The sequence below is a fragment of the Natator depressus genome, chromosome 23 (genome assembly GCF_965152275.1).
Source record: "Natator depressus isolate rNatDep1 chromosome 23, rNatDep2.hap1, whole genome shotgun sequence".
In the NCBI taxonomy this organism is placed as follows: Eukaryota; Metazoa; Chordata; order Testudines; family Cheloniidae; genus Natator; species Natator depressus.
In genome coordinates this window covers 22951208-22970266 of record NC_134256.1, presented here as the reverse complement: position 1 = coordinate 22970266, position 19059 = coordinate 22951208, and the positions used below count along the sequence as shown (strand labels likewise).

The 19059-nt window shown below is 68.7% G+C and overlaps 1 protein-coding gene across 1 annotated transcript; it reads left to right on the top strand.

Annotated features, from left to right (window-relative positions):
* The first annotated feature begins 261 nt into the window (after window positions 1-261).
* Window positions 262-17388, top strand: GRIPAP1 (GRIP1 associated protein 1). Its single transcript, XM_074937216.1, is given in 27 exon segments — window positions 262-323; window positions 1263-1329; window positions 1529-1590; window positions 1836-1862; window positions 2344-2451; window positions 2553-2703; window positions 3382-3506; window positions 3509-3589; window positions 3675-3722; window positions 3829-3860; window positions 4016-4063; window positions 5115-5214; window positions 5374-5451; window positions 6375-6467; window positions 10163-10297; window positions 10844-10939; window positions 11125-11337; window positions 12179-12292; window positions 12440-12517; window positions 12680-12775; window positions 12868-12924; window positions 13234-13333; window positions 14172-14299; window positions 14649-14765; window positions 14872-14965; window positions 16642-16796; window positions 17018-17388. Coding segments are annotated over 27 exon segments (2547 nt in total). The 5' UTR covers window positions 262-281; the 3' UTR covers window positions 17120-17388.
* The last annotated feature ends 1671 nt before the right edge of the window (window positions 17389-19059 follow it).

The window sequence follows — 19059 nt, the reverse complement described above, 5'->3', positions numbered from 1 at the left end:
CCGGCTTGAGCTCTTAAGTCTCTATGGTCCCAACTTCTGGTTCCGGGGGCGAAGGGTGCGACTCTATGATCCTGCAGCCTCTGAGAGCGACTCTCTCTCTCCCCCCCCGTCCTGGCGGCGCCCGGCACCTCTCTATGGTCTCCACTTCCTGCTTCCGTGCGACGCTCTCGCCGGCCGCCCCCGGCAACTCTATGCTCCACCCTTAAAGTCACCCGCACCGTTGCAGCCACCTCTGGGGGGGGCGGGGGGTTTTTTGTCCTCCGACGGGCGGGGGCCGGAAGATGGCGCAGGCTCTGTCGGCGGAGGAGTTCCAGCGGCTGCAGGTGCCGGGGGGACCCAGGTGTCCGGGTCGTCCCACCCCCGCTCTGACCCCCTCCTCCTGGAGCTGGGGGGGAGAACCCAGGCGTCCGGGGCCCCCCTCTGACCCCCCCCTCCTCCCCGTGCTGGGGGGGGGGAGAACCCAGGCGTCCGGCCCCCCCCCAAGATCCTCCTCCTCCCCGAGCTGGGGGGGGAGAACCCAGGCGTCCGGCCCCCCCCCCCCAAGATCCTCCTCCTCCCCGAGCTGGGGGGAGAGAACCCAGGCGTCCGGCCCCCCCCCAAGATCCTCCTCCTCCCCGAGCTGGGGGGAGAGAACCCAGGCGTCCGGCCCCCCCCACCAAGATCCTCCTCCTCCCCGAGCTGGGGGGGGAGAACCCAGGCGTCCGGCCCCCCCCCAAGATCCTCCTCCTCCTCCTCCCCGAGCTGGGGGGGAGAACCCAGGCGTCCGGCCCCCCCCCCCAAGATCCTTCTCCTCCTCCCCGAGCTGGGGGGGGAGAACCCAGGCGTCCGCCCCCCCCCCCAAGATCCTCCTCCTCCCCGAGCTGGGGGGGAGAACCCAGGCGTCCGCCCCCCCCCCCAAGATCCTCCTCCTCCCCGAGCTGGGGGGGGAGAACCCAGGCGTCCGCCCCCCCCCCCAAGATCCTCCTCCTCCCCGAGCTGGGGGGGGAGAACCCAGGCGTCCGCCCCCCCCCCAAGATCCTCCTCCTCCCCGAGCTGGGGGGGGAGAACCCAGGCGTCCAGCCCGCCCCCCAAGATCCTCCTCCTCCCTGAGCGGGGGGGGAGAACCCAGGCGTCCGCCCCCCCGCTCTGACCCCCTCTCTTCCCCAAGCTGGGGGGGGAGAACCGAGGCGTCCAGCCCCCCCCAAGATCCCCCTCCTCCCCGAGCTGGGGGGGAGAACCCAGGCGTCCGGGCCCCCCTCTGACCCCCGTGTGTTTGTGCCCAGGCGCAGCTGCTGGAGCTCCGCACCCACAACTACCAGCTGTCGGACGAGCTGCGGAAAACCGGCGCCGGTAACGGGGGGCTGGGCTGGGGGGTGTCACTGAGTCTGACTCTCACCCTTGGGGGGGGGGGGCCTTGGCCTCTGCCCCAGCGTCTCCCATTCCCACCCCTGAGTCGGCCAGACCCTGCCCTGGGGCCGGATGGGGCTGCCAAGCCCCAGAGGGACACACCCCCTTGCCGTGGCGTTTGACCTGGTCTCTCTCCCCACAGAGCTCACCGGGCTCCGGCAGCGTGTCACTTTTCTGGATAAGGAGCTCGCCAAGGCTCAGAAGGTACCTGCCCTCCCCGACCTGGGGGGCATTCGGGCGTGTGACGGAGCGTCCCCACAGGGAGAGGGCTCGCCTGGCACTGAGATGCAGCCACCTCTGGGGCAGGGCAGCTGGGGAACAGCCGCACATAACGCTGCCTGGGGAAGACTCGCCTGGCGCTGTGATGCAGCTGCCTCTGGGGTGGGTGGGAGGGTAGCTGTGGGTCCCCAGTGTTTTTAGTTACAGACTTTTCCCTTCTCTCTCTCCAGGCTTTGGGGAAAAGCAAGAAGGCTCAGGTGAGGCCGTCCCATCGGTGGGGCGGGAAAGCTTCGGGTGGGCAGGGTGGTTGTCTGTCACCGGGACCAGCCTGAGGCCTGTCACTGTGGCATCTGGGCGTCTTGGCTCCCCCCACCCCAACCACCAGCCCCCACTCCCCTCCAGGAGCCAGGGAGAGAACCCAGGAGTCCTGAGCCCCAGGCTGGCACCCTACCCACTCAGCCGCTCGACCGCTGTTGGGGTGCCCAGCTCTGGGACTCTGTGGGAGGAGGGAATGGAATGAGTGGGGGGGTGGAATTGGGGGCTGTTGGGCGGGGTGGGGGTGGCCTGGGGATCCAGGTGGGGGTGGGGCTGAGCGCCCTGGGGGGCGTCAGAGCCGGGGGCTGGGCTGGGGGTGGGGCTCTGTGGCCTGGAGAGGGTCAGAGCTCGGGGTGGGGGGGCTCGGTGCCCCGGAGGGGGGGCAGAGCTGGCGTTCTGGGCCCTACCCCTGTCGCCCCCCAGGAGGTGGAGGCCCTGCTGAGCGAGAACGAGATGCTCCAGAGCAAACTGCACAGCCAGGAGGAGGATTTCCGGCTGCAGAACAGCGCGCTGGTGCGGGAGCTGTCCAAGGTACCGCGCCGGGGGGCTGGGCTCTCTGAGCCGGGGGGCTCATGGGGGAGACGGCGAGGTTAGTTAACCTTTGACCCCTGCCTCTGCCGCCCTCGCTCCAGCTGTGCTCCCAGATCGAGCAGCTGGAGACCGACAATAAGAGGATGCAGGGGGGGGGCCCAGTGCCGGACGAGCCTCCGCCCCCTGGGCCCCCGCCCGGCGAGTTCCTGCGGCTCCAGGCCGAGAACAAGGCGCTGCAAAAGAATGTGGCAGGTAACCTGGGGGCGGGGGGGCGCTGTCCCCTGGCAGGAAGGGCCGGGCGCCGTGGGGCGCTGTGGGTGGGGAGAGGGGCGGGGGAGCGCTGTCCCCTGGCAGGAAGGGCCGGGCGCTGTGGGTGGGGAGAGAGGCGGGGGAGCGCTGTCCCCTGGCAGGAAGGGCCGGGCGCTGTGGGTGGGGAGAGAGGCGGGGGGGCGCTGTCCCCTGGCAGGAAGGGCCGGGCGCTGTGGGTGGGGAGAGGGGCGGGGGGCGCTCTCCCCTGGCAGGAAGGGCCGGGCGCCGTGGGGCGCTGTGGGTGGGCAGAGGGGCGGGGGTGCGCTGTCCCCTGGCAGGAAGGGCCGGGTGCCATGGGGCACTGTGGGTGGGGAGAAGGGCGGGGGGCGCTGTTCCCTGGCAGGAAGGGCCGGGTGCCATGGGGCACTGTGGGTGGGCAGAGGGGCGGGGGTGCGCTGTCCCCTGGCAGGAAGGGCTGGGCGCTGTGGGTGGGGAGAGGGGCGGGGGGGCGCTGTCCCCTGGCAGGAAGGGCCGGGCGCGGTGGGGCGCGGTGGGTGGGGAGAAGGGCGGGGGGCGCTGTCCCCAGCAGGCGGGGCTGGGTGGGGGGCGCTCTCCCCGGCAATGGGGGGCGGCGGCCGGGCACCGTGGGGCGGGAGCGGGGCAGTAACCGGGTCCCCACAGCCCTGCAGGAGCGCTTCGAGAAGGAGGTGGCCCGGCAGGCCGAGGGGCAGGGGGACGCCCCCCAAGCTCAGGGCCCCGCCGGAGAGGCCATGGCCGGGCCCACGCCGGGCGCCAGCCCCTGCCCCCCCTGCCCTCGGAGCTGGCGCTGAAGTGGGAGACGGCGCGGGAGGAGAAGAGGCTGCTGCGGGAGCAGCTGCAGAGCCTGGAGGTCAGCGGGGGGCGCGGCCCCAGGGGCGGGGGGGGTCCCGGGCTAGGGGCTCCCCTGGGTCTGACCCCCCCTGCTCTCTCCCCAGGTGGCCAAGCAGGTGGAGATCTCCCGGCTTCAGGAGGAGCTCAATAAGGTGAGTGGGACCCCGGATCCCTGGGCAGGGGGGGCTGGGCTGTGGGGTGGGGGGTCCGTGGTGACCCCTTCCTGACGGCGTCCCCCTTCTCTCTGCCTCGCTGCAGCTCGCTGAGAAACTGAAGAAAAAGCAAGAGAGGTAGGGGCCAGGACGCCTGGGTTCTCTCCCTGGCTCTGGGGGTCTGGTGGTTAGAGCGGGGGAGCCGGGGCCCCCTAGAGGGGACAGGCCCCGCACCCCATACCTAACCCGGCCCCCCGCTGCGTGGTGGGTGACTGTCGGCGTTTGTCTCCTAGTTTCCGGCGGCTGCAGGCGGAGAAGGAAGCCCTGTACAATGACAGCAGGTGAGACGCGGCTGCACCGGCCGGGCAAACCCCGTCCGCGCCCCCGAGCCGCGGGCAAGACGCCCCCGCGCCCGCCGGGGCCTGGGGCCGGGCACCCGCGTGGTCCCTGGCTGCCTCCGGCCGGCCCCCTGCGGGTGCGCAGAGCCCAGCCCCCCAGCGGGGAGGGACACGGCGCAGGGCCCGGCTCCTCCAGCAGGGGGCGCAGGGGGACACGGACCCCCCCCCCCCCGGGAGCGCAGGGCCCACCACCTCCAGCAGGGGGCGCAGGGACCGGGACACACGGACCCGCCCCCCCCCAGGAGCGCAGGGCCCACCACCTCCAGCAGGGGGCGCAGGGGGACACGGGACCCCCGCCCCCCAGGGGCACAGGGCCCACCACCTCCTCCAGCAGGGGGCGCAGGGACGGGGACACACGGAGTTCTTATTCTCTCTGCTCCAAACTGTCTCTGGCCCCGCAGGGCGTCAAGTAAATGGTTAAAAGTTCATCGTCTTCTCCCACCCTGTTGTGCTGGACTCGGGACTCCTGGGTTCTCTCCCCAGCTCTGGGAGGGGAGTGGGATCTAGTGGTTAGAGCAGGGGGCTGGGAGCCCGGACTCCTGGGTCCTGGTGAGGCCTCACTCGGTTTGCGGTTGGCACAGCCTGGCACCGTATTGTAATGGCCCGAGATCCCAGCGGGGGGTAGGAGGGTCAATAGGGTGGAATAAGCCACATCTCACGCATGGGTGGGCGGCAGCAGCTGGTGTCCGCAGGGGCCTGTGTCGGCAGCCACCCGCCCGGGGCCTGCGGCTGGGGGGCAGGCTGTGCCCAGCCCTGACTGGCCATGGGATCAGCCAGGGCGGTGCAGACTGGGCGCCTGGACTCCTGGGTTCTCCCCCGCGGCTCTGGCAGGGGAGTGGGGTCTAGTGGTTAGAGCAGGGGGCTGGGAGCCAGGGCTCCTGGGTTCTCTCCCTGGCTCCGGGAGGGGAGCTGGGTCTGGTGGTTGCGGGGGGGCTGGGAGCCCGGTCTCCTGGGTTCTCTCCCCTTCCCTGAGCGTGAGGGGCTCCTCCCCCAGGACCAAGCTGGCGGAGGTCCAGCAGAGGAGAGACGAGGAGCTGAAATCGCTGCAGCTTCGCAACCAGAAACTGCACCAGGAGCTGCAGGTAGCCGCGCAGGTGAGCCCCCGGCCGGCCGGCTCTGGGTTCGGGGAGGAGCTGGGCTGGGTGGGGAGGGGCTCCGTTCGTGGGGGTTCAGGGGTGTGCAGGAGGCGGGGGCTGGTTTGTGGGAGGGATCCTGGGGGGCTCTGTCCCACCCCCTCCCCCTCTCCCCGGCAGAGCGCTGCCGAGGTGCAGGAGCAGCTGCAGAGCCGGCAGAGGGAGCATGCGGACGCCCTTCACGCGCTGCAGGACCAGGTGAGCCCCCGGGGCGCTCCTCCCGCCCGGGGCCACTCGGTCCCCAGGGTGGAGGCAGTGGAATTAGCTGGATGGAGAGGGGGCTGGGAGCCCGGACTCCTGGGTTCTCTGGGTGGGGGCTGGGATCTGGTCCCTTCCAGGGCTGTGTCGAGGATAGCAGCCGTTCTCGCTTCCCTGCAGCCTCTGTGGGAGCAACATGTGGGGAACCAGCCCCCTCGCCCCCACATTTATCTAACCTCCCCAGGGCCGGGGGGCAGGACCCAGCCCAGCTTTGGTTCTTCCCCTCTCCTCCCTCTGCTTCGCCTGCTGGGTTCCTGTTTCCTCGCAAATGAGCAGCCCCTTCCCGTGGGTTCCCGCGGGCGGCCGCTTCGCCCCCCGGGGGCTTTCCCTCGTTGTCTGTGTTTCGTTAACCCCGTTTCACGGCCACGGTCCGGCGCCCCCTTTCCCTGCTGGTCTGGGTGTCACGGGGGGCCTGGCCTTTCGGCCCTTTGTTTCCCCGTGGGGCTGGGGTGTGTTCTGCGTTTCACGTCGGGGTTTGGGCTCTTCGTTTCTTGGGGGTTTGAAGTTGATCTTGTTTCACGCCGACCCCAGGTCCCATGTTGAATTTTGCAGTTCACGGATATTTTCTTAGTGGTTTTTTGTTAACCCTGATTGCTGCATCTTTACTTGAACGTACAAATAGCGCCATCTCCCGGCTGCGGTGGCCCTGTCCTGCCCTGGCCGTAGCAGAGCAGTGGTGTTACACGTGAGGTACAGCTGGGGAAACTGAGGACCAGATGGGGAATTGGCAGGGATGCGTTGCCGCCGTTCATCTCCTCCTCCTCCTCCTCCTCGGCTGTTCTCTGTGTTAACCTGCGTCTCTTCTCTTTCTACCTCTGTCTCTGGGGCGTCTCCCCCTCCCCGCTCCGTGCCCCCTGGGGCAGGTGGCCTGCCAGAGCGCAGAGAGCCAGGAGCAAGTAGAGACGATTCTCTCTGAGAACGATGCCCTGAGAACCAATCTAGCCGCACTAGAGCAGGTACCCGCTGGGGCAGGGGGCTCTCTCCCCTGGCAGTCAGGGCCGGGCGCTGGGAGGGGGTGCCGTGGGGCGGGGAGCGGGGTGGGGGGCTCGGCAGGGGGCTCTCTCCCCTGGCAGTCAGGGCCGGGCGCTGGGGGGGTGCCGGGGGCGGGGAGCAGGGTGGGGGGCTCGGCAGGGGGCTCTCTCCCCTGGCAGTCAGGGCCGGGCGTCGGGGGGAGTCATTAATTCCCCCAGGCAGTAGTTCTAAGTCCTTCGGGGGCGCGAGCTCGGGGTCTTGGTCCAAATCCCAGTTTGCGGGACTTGCAGCTGGGGCGCCTCTGACCCTGTCCCGCACCCAGCTGGGGTTTGATTTGTGGCCGGGATTCTCCTTCGCTGCCTGCCCGAAACCCCAGCGGCGGCTGCGTCTCCGCGCCAGGGAGCTGTCCCCACGCAGCGTTCTAGGCGGCTGTTCCCTACCCCAGAGGCGGCTGCGTCTCCGCGCCAGGGAGCTGTCCCCACGCAGCGTTCTAGGCGGCTGTTCCCTGCCCCAGAGGCGGCTGCGTCTCCGTGCCAGGGAGCTGTCCCCACGCAGCGTTCTAGGCGGCTGTTCCCTGCCCCAGAGGCGGCTGCGTCTCCGCGCCAGGGAGCTGTCCCCACGCAGCGTTCTAGGCGGCTGTTCCCTGCCCCAGAGGCGGCTGCGTCTCCGTGCCAGGGAGCTGTCCCCACGCAGCGTTCTAGGCGGCTGTTCCCTGCCCCAGAGGCGGCTGCGTCTCCGTGCCAGGGAGCTGTCCCCACGCAGCGTTCTAGGCGGCTGTTCCCTACCCCAGAGGCGGCTGCGTCTCCGCGCCAGGGAGCTGTCCCCACGCAGCGTTCTAGGCGGCTGTTCCCAACCCCAGAGGCGGCTGCGTCTCCGTGCCAGGGAGCTGTCCCCACGCAGCGTTCTAGGCGGCTGTTCCCTGCCCCAGAGGCGGCTGCGTCTCCGTGCCAGGGAGCTGTCCCCACGCAGCGTTCTAGGCGGCTGTTCCCTGCCCCAGAGGCGGCTGCGTCTCCGCGCCAGGGAGCTGTCCCCACGCAGCGTTCTAGGCGGCTGTTCCCTGCCCCAGAGGCGGCTGCGTCTCCGTGCCAGGGAGCTGTCCCCACGCAGCGTTCTAGGCGGCTGTTCCCTGCCCCAGAGGCGGCTGCGTCTCCGTGCCAGGGAGCTGTCCCCACGCAGCGTTCTAGGCGGCTGTTCCCTACCCCAGAGGCGGCTGCGTCTCCGCGCCAGGGAGCTGTCCCCACGCAGCGTTCTAGGCGGCTGTTCCCAACCCCAGAGGCGGCTGCGTCTCCGTGCCAGGGAGCTGTCCCCACGCAGCGTTCTAGGCGGCTGTTCCCAACCCCAGAGGCGGCTGCGTCTCCGTGCCAGGGAGCTGTCCCCACGCAGCGTTCTAGGCGGCTGTTCCCTACCCCAGAGGCGGCTGCGTCTCCGTGCCAGGGAGCTGTCCCCACGCAGCGTTCTAGGCGGCTGTTCCCTGCCCCAGAGGCGGCTGCGTCTCCGTGCCAGGGAGCTGTCCCCACGCAGCGTTCTAGGCGGCTGTTCCCTGCCCCAGAGGCGGCTGCGTCTCCGCGCCAGGGAGCTGTCCCCACGCAGCGTTCTAGGCGGCTGTTCCCTGCCCCAGAGGCGGCTGCGTCTCCGTGCCAGGGAGCTGTCCCCACGCAGTGTTCTAGGCGGCTGTTCCCAACCCCAGAGGCGGCTGCGTCTCCGCGCCAGGGAGCTGTCCCCACGCAGTGTTCTAGGCGGCTGTTCCCTACCCCAGAGGCGGCTGCGTCTCCGTGCCAGGGAGCTGTCCCCATGCAGCGTTCTAGGCGGCTGTTCCCAACCCCAGGGGCGGCTGCGTCTCCGTGGCAGGGAGCTGTCCCCATGCAGCGTTCTAGGCGGCTGTTCCCTACCCCAGAGGCGGCTGCGTCTCCGCGCCAGGGAGCTGTCCCCACGCAGCGTTCTAGGCGGCTGTTCCCTGCCCCAGAGGCGGCTGCGTCTCCGTGCCAGGGAGCTGTCCCCACGCAGCGTTCTAGGCGGCTGTTCCCTGCCCCAGAGGCGGCTGCGTCTCCGTGCCAGGGAGCTGTCCCCACGCAGCGTTCTAGGCGGCTGTTCCCTGCCCCAGAGGCGGCTGCGTCTCCGTGCCAGGGAGCTGTCCCCACGCAGCGTTCTAGGCGGCTGTTCCCTGCCCCAGAGGCGGCTGCGTCTCCGCGCCAGGGAGCTGTCCCCACGCAGCGTTCTAGGCGGCTGTTCCCTGCCCCAGAGGCGGCTGCGTCTCCGTGCCAGGGAGCTGTCCCCATGCAGCGTTCTAGGCGGCTGTTCCCTACCCCAGAGGCGGCTGCGTCTCCGTGCCAGGGAGCTGTCCCCACGCAGCGTTCTAGGCGGCTGTTCCCAACCCCAGGGGCGGCTGCGTCTCCGTGCCAGGGAGCTGTCCCCACGCAGCGTTCTAGGCGGCTGTTCCCTGCCCCAGAGGCGGCTGCGTCTCCGTGCCAGGGAGCTGTCCCCACGCAGCGTTCTAGGCGGCTGTTCCCTGCCCCAGAGGCGGCTGCGTCTCCGTGCCAGGGAGCTGTCCCCACGCAGCGTTCTAGGCGGCTGTTCCCTGCCCCAGAGGCGGCTGCGTCTCCGCGCCAGGGAGCTGTCCCCACGCAGCGTTCTAGGCGGCTGTTCCCTGCCCCAGAGGCGGCTGCGTCTCCGTGCCAGGGAGCTGTCCCCACGCAGCGTTCTAGGCGGCTGTTCCCTACCCCAGAGGCGGCTGCGTCTCCGTGCCAGGGAGCTGTCCCCACGCAGTGTTCTAGGCGGCTGTTCCCAACCCCAGAGGCGGCTGCGTCTCCGCGCCAGGGAGCTGTCCCCACGCAGTGTTCTAGGCGGCTGTTCCCTACCCCAGAGGCGGCTGCGTCTCCGTGCCAGGGAGCTGTCCCCATGCAGCGTTCTAGGCGGCTGTTCCCTACCCCAGAGGCGGCTGCGTCTCCGTGCCAGGGAGCTGTCCCCACGCAGCGTTCTAGGCGGCTGTTCCCTACCCCAGAGGCGGCTGCGTCTCCGTGCCAGGGAGCTGTCCCCATGCAGCGTTCTAGGCGGCTGTTCCCAACCCCAGGGGCGGCTGCGTCTCCGTGGCAGGGAGCTGTCCCCATGCAGCGTTCTAGGCGGCTGTTCCCTACCCCAGAGGCGGCTGCGTCTCCACGCCGGGCAAGCCCTCCCGTGTCGGCCGCGCTCCGAGGAAAGGCGTGTGATGCTCTTGTGCTGAATGCCCCGGTTCTCCTGCTTGCTGGATTCTTTCCTCTGTCAGCGCCTGGCCTGGGAAATCCGCGTTTCTCCCTGCGTCTGGAGTCCGAGTCCCCTCTGGTCTATTCTCTGCCCTTATCCCCGGGGTGGAGGGGGGGCAATCTCCCCCCGCCACCCCCGGTCTGTGTCCCCCGGGCTCTGGCATGCTCAGCCCTCCCCTTATCCCAGCCACTGGGGACTCCCCCGTTAGCTGGCGCCCGCACCCCTCACTTGCTGTCTGGGCGTTCCCGACCCTTTCCAGTGCTGTTGGTTGCGCCGTAGCTGAGGGCGGGTTCCCAGTGTCAGTGCGACTTGCGTTCCTTCCCTGTCCTCGGAGATGCCGGAGTTAACTAGCCCCGGCCAAGTGCAGCAGGGTGGGGGCTGGTCCGCGGTCCGGTGGTGGGTAGTTCCCCAGACCGAGCGTCTTTCCTCTCCCGCTGTTCAGATCCAGACGTCGAAGACCCAGGAGCTGAATCTGCTGCGGGAGCAGAGCGCGGCGCTCGGCCTGGAGCTGCAGGAGAGGGAGAGAGAGAAGGAGGTGCTGGCTGGGCAGCGGGACGACCTAAACACCCAGCTACAGGTGGGGGGAGACGGGACGCCTGGGGAGGGCTCATCCCGCCCGTGGGGCCTGCAGGGCCCTGCTCTGCCCCCGGAGGGCGCCAGTTTGAGTTATCAATGGGGGGTGGGCGCCAGGTTCCCGATCAAGGAGCAGCCCACTCCGCCCTTTGCCAGGATCCCCAAACCAGGGGGTCACCCCATGGAAGGGTCAGGCCGCCAGTTTAATGCCCCGGGGAAGCCACGCTCTTGCGTTCACCTGCGGAACTCCTCGTCCCAGGGCGTCAGACAGGCCAGAGAAGCAGCTGGAGGTCAGGCCCAGCGATTAGCACGAGTGGCTCAGGGCAACCCAGAAACCTCTGTCAGCCGGGGTTTCCCCAGACTCGCCCTGCTCCGTTCCTTGGCCCTGAACTGTTCCTTGGCTGCTCTGGGAGACAGGGCCCCGGGCTAGCCGGAGTGTTGCTGTCCCCGGGCCCGGCCGCTCGTGGCCCTGTCTGAGCTGTGGGGGGCAGCAGATTTATCGGGGCCTGGTTTGTGTCGTTCCCCCCCCCTCCCCACACACACACTCCAGGAATCCGTCAGAGCCAACAGCCGCCTCCTAGAGCAACTGCAGGAGCTGGGCCAGGAGAAGGAGAAGCTGCTGCTGGAGCTAGAAGAGGCCAGGAAGGTGAGAGGTGGGGCGGGGGGCTCAGCGGGGGGCGCTCTCCACTGGCTGCGGGGGGCCTCAGTGGGGCCAGTCCCTTGGGTGGGCCAGTCCCTGGGGGGCTGGCCGTGGGGGCGCTCTCCCCTGGCCGCCGGGGGGGCTCTCTCCCCTGGCCGCGAGAGGGGGCTCAGCGGGGTCTCTCCCCACAGAGCGCAGACAAGCGGAAGTCCATGTTGGACGCGATGGCGGTGGAGACGCAGCAGGAGAAGGGGCGGCACCAGGAGGCGCTGGGGGCGCTGCGGGTGCAGCAGGAGAAGGAGGTGCTGGGCGTCCGGGCGCGCTACGAGCGGGAGCTGCGCGAGCTGCACGAGGAGAAGAAACGCCACGAGGAGGAGCTGCGGGGGCAGCTCAAGGAGGAGAAGGTGCTGCGGGGGGAGCCCTGTGGGGACCAGAGTTTTTATGCACAGCTGTTCCAGCTGCTCCACCCCAGAGCTGGCTGCATCTCAGCCCCATGGGCTCCACCCCAGCTGGGTGGGGTCACATGAGCCCTGCTCCTTTGAAGCCCCCTTTGTTGTACTTGAAGTACCCCGCAGGATCTTTTCAGGGGGAATAAGGCCAAACGCCACGTTTATTCGTAATACAGGTATCAATTAACACTGTATCGCACGCGTATGATAGATATTATACCCCTCGCACACGCACGCACACACCCCGTCTTGTTGTTGTTACCACCTAGTTGCTCCCCTTATGAGACCCAGGGTCCCCTGCAAGACACCCCACGTTTCTCACCGCGTCCCTCTCATGCGAATCTGTCCCAGAGTCAAAGTCTGGGTCCCTTGGCCCCCTGTGGCGCCTCCTTCTGGGGGTCGTCCCAATGCTGCAAAGAGGGCGTCCCCAGAGAAGGGGCCGGCTCTTCGCCCCCAAGGCCGCCCGTGTGTCCGCTCTTCTTCAGTGAGCCCACTTGACACGGCTCATTGCCCGGGGTCCCGCTCCCAGGGCCGGAGCTGCTGCCTTCCAGCCGCAGTCATTCAACAGGGCCATTGATTAAAGGGGCGGGGGGGGGATCTTATTCTACTCCCAGAGAAAAGACATTAGACCAGGGCTCAATTCAACGTTTTCTGCATAAGGATCTGATACAAAGGTGTGTGAAAATAGAGACATAACACAAAGTCATGAAAGTTACGGGAAGCTGCTTAATGCAGAGATTATCTCCACCTTGCCCCTCCGCCTGCGGGCGGGCGGTGATGGTGCCTCTCTCCGCAGGCCCGGAGCCGGGAGCTGGAGAGCTCGCGGCAGACGGTGGAGGAGCTGCGCCTGCAAATCCAGTCCATGGATGGGGCCAAAGGCTGGTTCGAGCGGCGGCTCAAGGAAGCGGAGGTGGGAGAGGCCCTGGGTCCCATTCCTGTCGCCTGCCCTGGGGCCGGGTGGGAGCCAGCGCCCCTGGAGGGGACCGGCCCCAGGTCCGTCCCCGCCCCCCCCATCCCTGGCCGTTCTCACTCCCGGTGTCTCTATCTTGCATTGCAGGAGCTGATTGAAAAGCACCAGCGGGACCACGAAGAGGCGCTTCGAGTGTGCAAGGAGCAGCACGGAGCCGAGTTGAAGGTACGACTGGCAGCTGCCCTGCCCCAAAGGTGGCCGCATCTCCGAGCCAAGGAGCTCGCCCTGTGTGGTGGTAGACACAGCTGTTCCGCCCCAGAGGCGGCTGCATCGTCTGTGGGAGAGGCAGCCCTTTGTTAACCCCTGGCTGCTTCTCCCTCCCCTCAGCTGAAGGCCCAAGAGGTGGAAGCTGCCAGGGAGCAGCTGCGGGTGGCCGAGAGCTCCCGGGACGAGCACATGGCCACGATCAGCCAGCTCAGACAGGTGAGGGGCTGCCCCGGTTCCCTTCCGACCCCGGAGCCCCCCGGGGCTGGGCTGGGCTGGGGCTGACACTGACGCTGCCCCGTCTCTGGCAGGAGGTGAAGGACACGGTGGACGGACAGCGCATCCTGGAGAAGAAAGGCAGCGCCACTGTGAGTGGGCCCCCTCCGGCCCCGCCCATGGAACCCAGGAGTCCTGATCCCCACGCCCTCCGAGCCGGGACAGAGCCTGGGCACTCCTCTGATGCACTGCTATCGGGGGGGGGACTGGCAGGTCATGGAGCCCCCCAGGCCCCCTCCAGCTGCTGCCATGCAGAGGGGAGATGGGGTTAAACAGCAGTGCGCTCCCCTATTAATGTCCCTGCTTCCTGCCCCATCCCCCCGCCCCCCTCAGCACAGGGCTGCGCCCCCTGGCCACCGGGACCGCCAGCCCTTTCAATTCGGTGCCCCCCTTCTCCGTAGCTCAAAGACTTGAAGCGGCAGCTGCAGCTGGAGAGGAAGCGGGCGGATAAGCTGCAGGAGCGGCTGCAGGAGATCCTGACCAACAGCAAGACCCGGACGGGTGAGCGCGGAAGGACACTGGCCCCAGGGCTGGGGACTGGCTGGCCCTGGGGGGCAGGGAACGGGACACGGGACCTTCCCCTCAACCTCCTGCTTCTGAAGGATTCCAAGTCCCTTCCCACGCTCCTTTGCATGAACGTGGTTCATCTGGCCCTGAGATGCAGCCACTTCTGGGGCGGGGCAGCTGGGGAACAGCCACACACAACGTCCAACGGGGATGGCTGCTCTGGTGCTGAGATGCAGCCACCTCTGGGGCGAGGCAGCTGGAGGGGACAGGCGCACGGCGAATCTGCGGGGGTCTTGGGCTGTAGGGGGCGGTGGGAGCGCAGCCTGTGCACGGTTCCCTCTTCCACCACTGGGAGCAGCCCCGCCATTCTCCAGTCTGCCAAGGCTTCGCAGAAGGGGGCAGTTTCAAAGGTGGAGCCTGCAGAACTGCTCGCCACATGATGTCCCTGAAGGCCAAGAGCTCAGCAGGCTCTAGAGCAGGGAGGGACGTGGGGATCACCCCAGAGGAGGGTGTGTTTGACTCAGTGGCTTTTAGGGCGGGGTCCATCGCTTGTGGGGCTGTTCCTTGAATCCGTGGAGCTCCCCCCCGCCACGGTCAAGTGAAAAGCGGAAAACGGGAGATCAAGTATTGGACGCGGCCTGGCTGCCGGCTGGGCCTGACCCGTTCATTCCTCTTTCCCCGGAGCTCAGAGCCTTCATCGCGTCCCCCTGTCACCTGGCCGAACGAGCCCCGGGTGCGGCCGCTTAGAGCCCGGACTCCTGGGTTCTCTCCCTGGTTCTGGGGGGGGGGGGGGGGAGCCCGGACTCCTGGGTTCCACGCCCTGTCTCTGCAGGGATCGAGGAGCTGGTTCTGGCCGAGATGAGCTCCCCCAGCCGGGTGCAGACGGGCGACAGCAGCAGCATCTCGTCCTTCAGCTACCGGGAGATCATGAAGGAGGGGTCGGGGCCCGGCAGCACCAAGGTGAGGGGCGGGGCTTCCTGCTTGGGGGTGGGGCCTCTATTGTACCAAGCCCCGCCCCCATGCTCTGCTCCCCCTCCCTCCTAAAAGGGTGGGGCTTCTTGTGCGGGCTCCCAACAGCCCTCTGCTCCTTCCTCCCCTCCCTCCCTGCTTGGGGGGCGTGGCCTCTGCTGCTAGCCCCGCCCCTGATGCTAGGGCTCCTCCCCTCCCCACTCCCTATCCCCCACTTCCCTCAGACTATGCCCAGGCCCCACCCCCTTTGCAAACCCCGCCCCTCACACCCTGTTACCCCCCTCCCTGGGGGTCCCATCAGCACTCAGGGCAGCCCCTCCCCCCTCTCTCTGCCCCCCAGTCCAACACGGGGAGCCCCCAGTCCCAGCGCCCCGCGGACCTGTCGGACGAGGAGATCTCGGAGCTCTTCCAGCGCCTGGCGGAGATGCAGCAGGAGAAGTGGATGCTGGAGGAAAAGGTACCGGCCCCACCCCACGGGGGCGCTGAGGAGTGGGGGGGGCCAGGGCTGGGGGCTGCGGGTCGGGAGTGAGGGGTGATGTCTCCGGCTCTGACCTGCCCCACAGGTGAAGCACCTGGAGGTGAGCAGCGCCTCGATGGCAGAGGATCTGTGCCGGAAAAGCGCCATTATTGAGACCTACGTCATGGACAGTCGCATCGGTGAGGACCCCGGTGTCCGGGAGGGGGCGGAGTCTGGTGGTTAGAGCCGGGGGGGGCGGGGGCTGGGTTCCCTCTGGCTCTGGGAGGGGAGTGGGGTCCAGTGGATTAGAGTGGGGGCTGGGGGTTTCTCCCTGTCCCAGTGGGTTGGATTCATCGCCAGCCGTCCCAGACTTTGCGAGGCCGGGAGCCGTGGGGGTGTCCCATCTCAGCCAGGCCAGGGGGGAGGCCTTCTGCTGCACAGCATGCTGGGAAACCCCTGCCCCACTCTCCTCTTCCCCCCCCCCCACCCCACCCCCCGGTGAGTTCGGGTGCAGTGGGGGCGGCTGGTCGGGGCATGGCCAGCGGGATTGTGCTGGTGTCGGCTGCCCTGGATGTCTGCTGGGGGCCTCCGTGGGGCTCTGGGGAAGGCTGGTCACCCCCTCCAGCCCTGAGGCCGGAGGGATGGGCCCTGCATACCCCCAACCCTTCCTGAGTGAGCCACCCCCGTGCGGCATTGTGTGTGGCTGTTCCCCAGCTGCCCTGCCCCAGAGGTGGCTGCATTTTGGCACTGAATGAGCCATCCTTATGTGGTGTTTATATGTGGCCATTCCTAGGGCCCCACCCCAGAGGTGGCTGCGGCCCGATCAGGTTTTCTTCAAGTCACTTCTGTTGATATGGAAGGAAAGCAAAGCGCTCTGATGCCCTGTGTCCTGTTCCCTGGCCCCCTGCGCCAGCTGCCACCCCCGCTGGGGGGCAGTTCGGAGTCGGCGCCCCCTACAGGGGAAAGGCTCCGTGTCCCGTTCCCCACCCTTGGGCCGGGTCCCTGCGCCCTGGAGTTCTCCCCGGCTCCTCAAGGGCTGCTGGGCGAGTCCCCTTCCGCTCCCTCCAGCCTGGGTCACCTTGGGCCAGAGGCGGCTCCGGGAATCGATCCCACCTGGCTCAGGCCTGGCGCTGCGTCCCCCGGCCCCCGCGGCTGGGTGCCTCCCGCACTGAGCGGGGTGGGAGCCGCTCCCCGGGACACAGGGCAGCCCAGGGGGTGCTGCAGGGGGCCCTCTCTCGCAGGGCAGGGCTGGGTGCTGTGCTGCGGGGAGGGCGGCTTGGCTGGCCCAGCGTTTGCCCAGGGCCCCCCATTAGATCACCTCTGTCTGCCCTCCCGGGCTGGAAGTGGGCAGGGCTGCACCCTCCGGTCTGTTGCCCCAGGGGGAGATGCAGCCCCCTCTAGGGCGGGGCAGTGAGCCGGGAGCGGTAGCTTGGCGGGCGGCTCTGGCCCGCAGCCCCGGGTATAAATAGCTGCAGTGGGGTCGTGTTCCCCTCGGCTTGGCAGCGGGCGGCTCCGGCCCTGAATGTTTAATGACGGCTAAAAATACCTTCCCTGCTCCTTCCCTTCCTCTGTCATTGTCCTGCCCTGCGTGGGGGGGACCCAGGCGTCCTGGCTCCCAGCCCCCGCAAGCCACTAAACATCACTGTGCAAGAACGGTTAGAGCCGGGGGCTGGGAGCCAGGACTCCTGGGTTCTCTGCCCGGCTCTGGGAGGGGAGGGGGGGCTGGTGGTCAGAGGGGGGGCGCCAGGACACCTGGGTCCTATCTTTCTGGCTCCCCCCCGATCCCAGCTGGTTGTCCGGCGCCGGGAGAGCCCCCGCTGCGGTGTTGTGGGGCTCGGTGGGGGGCTGGCTCACCCCTCCCCCGTCTGCCCCCCAGACGTGTCGGCGGCCCACGGGCCCCTGGACCGCAGCACCCTGGGCAGCGTCCTGCGGGACCTGGTGAAGCCGGGCGACGAGAACCTGCGGGAGATGAACAAGAAGCTGCAGAACCTCCTGGAGGAGCAGCTCACCAAGAACATGCACCTGCAGAAGGTGAGGGGGCGGAGTCCCGGGGAGGGGCGGAGCCTGTGGGGGTGGAGGGGCATGGGGCAAGCACCCTCTTGTGCCTGTCCCTACCTGCTGGGGGAGAGGCCCCCCACCCCCACCCCCCCAAGACCTTCTCCCCCTGGGGCGCTCTCCCCTGGGGGGCAGGGGCTCTCGGACTCCTGGGTTCTTTGCCCCTCACCCCCCCTCCCCCCTCTCATCTCTTCCAGCACCTGGAGGTCCTGTCCCAGGAGATCGTGCGGCTCAGCAAGGAGTGCGTCCCCCTCCCCCCGCCCGCCCCCAACGGTGCTGACCCTGGCGGGGCTTGCTGACCCCCCACTGCACCAGGGGGTGGGGCCAGGGGCACCCCCTGCCCTTGCTTCAAGTGCTGCCCCCTACCTGGCCAGCAGCTTCCTGCCCCCCCCCCGTACATTATGTGGGGGCAGGACCTTTAACCCTTCGCCTCCTCCCTCGCCCTCCCAGCTCCATTGATGGTTCATTATCCTCTGCCCCATCTGCCTCTAGCCCCTCCCAGCCGGCGGGGGGGCCCTGCCCCCACCTGAGCTCCCTCCCCCCCATCTCACAGCCCATCTTCCCCTCCCCTCCGTGCTCTGGGTACCGGAACCCCTTCTCCCCCAGCCCAGATCCTGCCCCTTCGAGCTGCACGCCGCCCCCCCACCGCCACCCCCAGACTTTATCCCTGGACTGGGGGGCTTGGGGTGGGTGGGTCACCAGCCCTCTAAGAAGCAGGGGAAAGAGGCGAGGTTTCGTGGTGCAACCTCCGCTGGCAGGAGGGGGAACCGCGGCCTCGTTCCCCCGGACCCCCAGCAGGGGAAAGCAGGGGGCACCGGCGGGGCTGGGGGGTGGGGCTGAGCTAGCAGGGGCTCTGGGTCGGGAGTGAGGGGCACCGGCGGGGCGGGCGCTGGGCTCGGGGGGGCTGCGAGGCGGGAGTGAGGGGCACCGGTGGGGTGGGGGCTGGGCTCGGGGGGCTGCGGGGTGGGAGTGAGGGGCCCCTATTCATCTTTTGGCGGTTCCCCCTTCTCCCCGTGGGGTAGCGGCTCCTTTACCCACCTGCTCTGCCCCAGACTTGCTCTAACCCCCATTTCCTGCCCCTCAGCCCTTCCCACGTGCATGTGTCCCAATGCAAGTCCCCCCCCAGCCCGCTCACCTCGGGGCGACGGGGGAGGTGCTGTGTATATTTGGCTCGTGTGGGGGGCCTGGCCGATCCTCTGACTGCACTTTCCCTGCCCCCCGGCCCGGGGGGGTTAACGTGTCGGTGACGTGAGCCGTGACTCGCTACGGCGACAATAAAGACGTGGACTCGGCCGCTTGGCTCCCGGTGTCAGTGGTGGGGGCCGGGGAGGGGCTGCTGTCCTCTGGCAGTGCTGGGGGGCGCCTTGGGCCAGGGGCCTGGGTGGGGGGATCAGCGGGGGCCCGGTGGGGCAGGCGCTCTCGTGGGGTGGGAAATGCCCTAATCTTGTTCGTCCTTAAATTCCTCCACCCTGTGCCCCGAAGCCCCAGTCAGGGCAGGAACCCAGGCGTCCGGGGTTAATTCCCCCTGGGGCGATTCTAGGTAACTTCACCATCCAGAAGGGCCCGGGCGGCTGTTCCCGGCCCCCGCCCCAGAGCAGCCCACGTCTCAGTGCCAGGCAGGCCCTCCCCACATGGTGTTATAGGGGGCTGGCCCCAATCCCACCCCCACCCCAGAGCTGGCCGCATCTCTGCGTTGGCAGCCTGGGGGACGGACTCAGGCTGGCATCAACGTGCTGCCCGGAAAGGATCCTGCCCCCGCCCGTCTCGCCAACGCTCCTGGGGGCTTCGATTCGGGGGAAGGAAAACAATGAAACATTAATGTCTGGGCTGGTGATGTCACCAATGCCCCCCGCCCCAGCTGTGTGGGGTAGGGCCCTGCCTTCCCCCGCCCCAAACTGGGCCGGTGCCCCTCACTCCCGACCCGCAGCCCCTGCCAGCCCAGCCCTGCCCCCCAGCTCTGCCAGTGCCCCTCACTCCCGACCCGCAGCCCCTGCCAGCCCAGACCTGGCCCCCCCCCCAGCCCTGCCGGTGCCCCTCACTCCCGACCCGCAGCCCCTGCCAGCCCAGCCCTGGCCCCCCCCCCGCTCTACCGCGCCCCCCCCCCCGTCTTATTTATAGACTATTTTTCCTCGGCACAATCCAATGGCCTGGGGGGAAGGGGGCGGGACAGAGAACCCTCCTGACCAATGGGAGGCCAGCTTTTCATCAGCCAGTCACGTGGCAGCTTAAATTCTGTCCA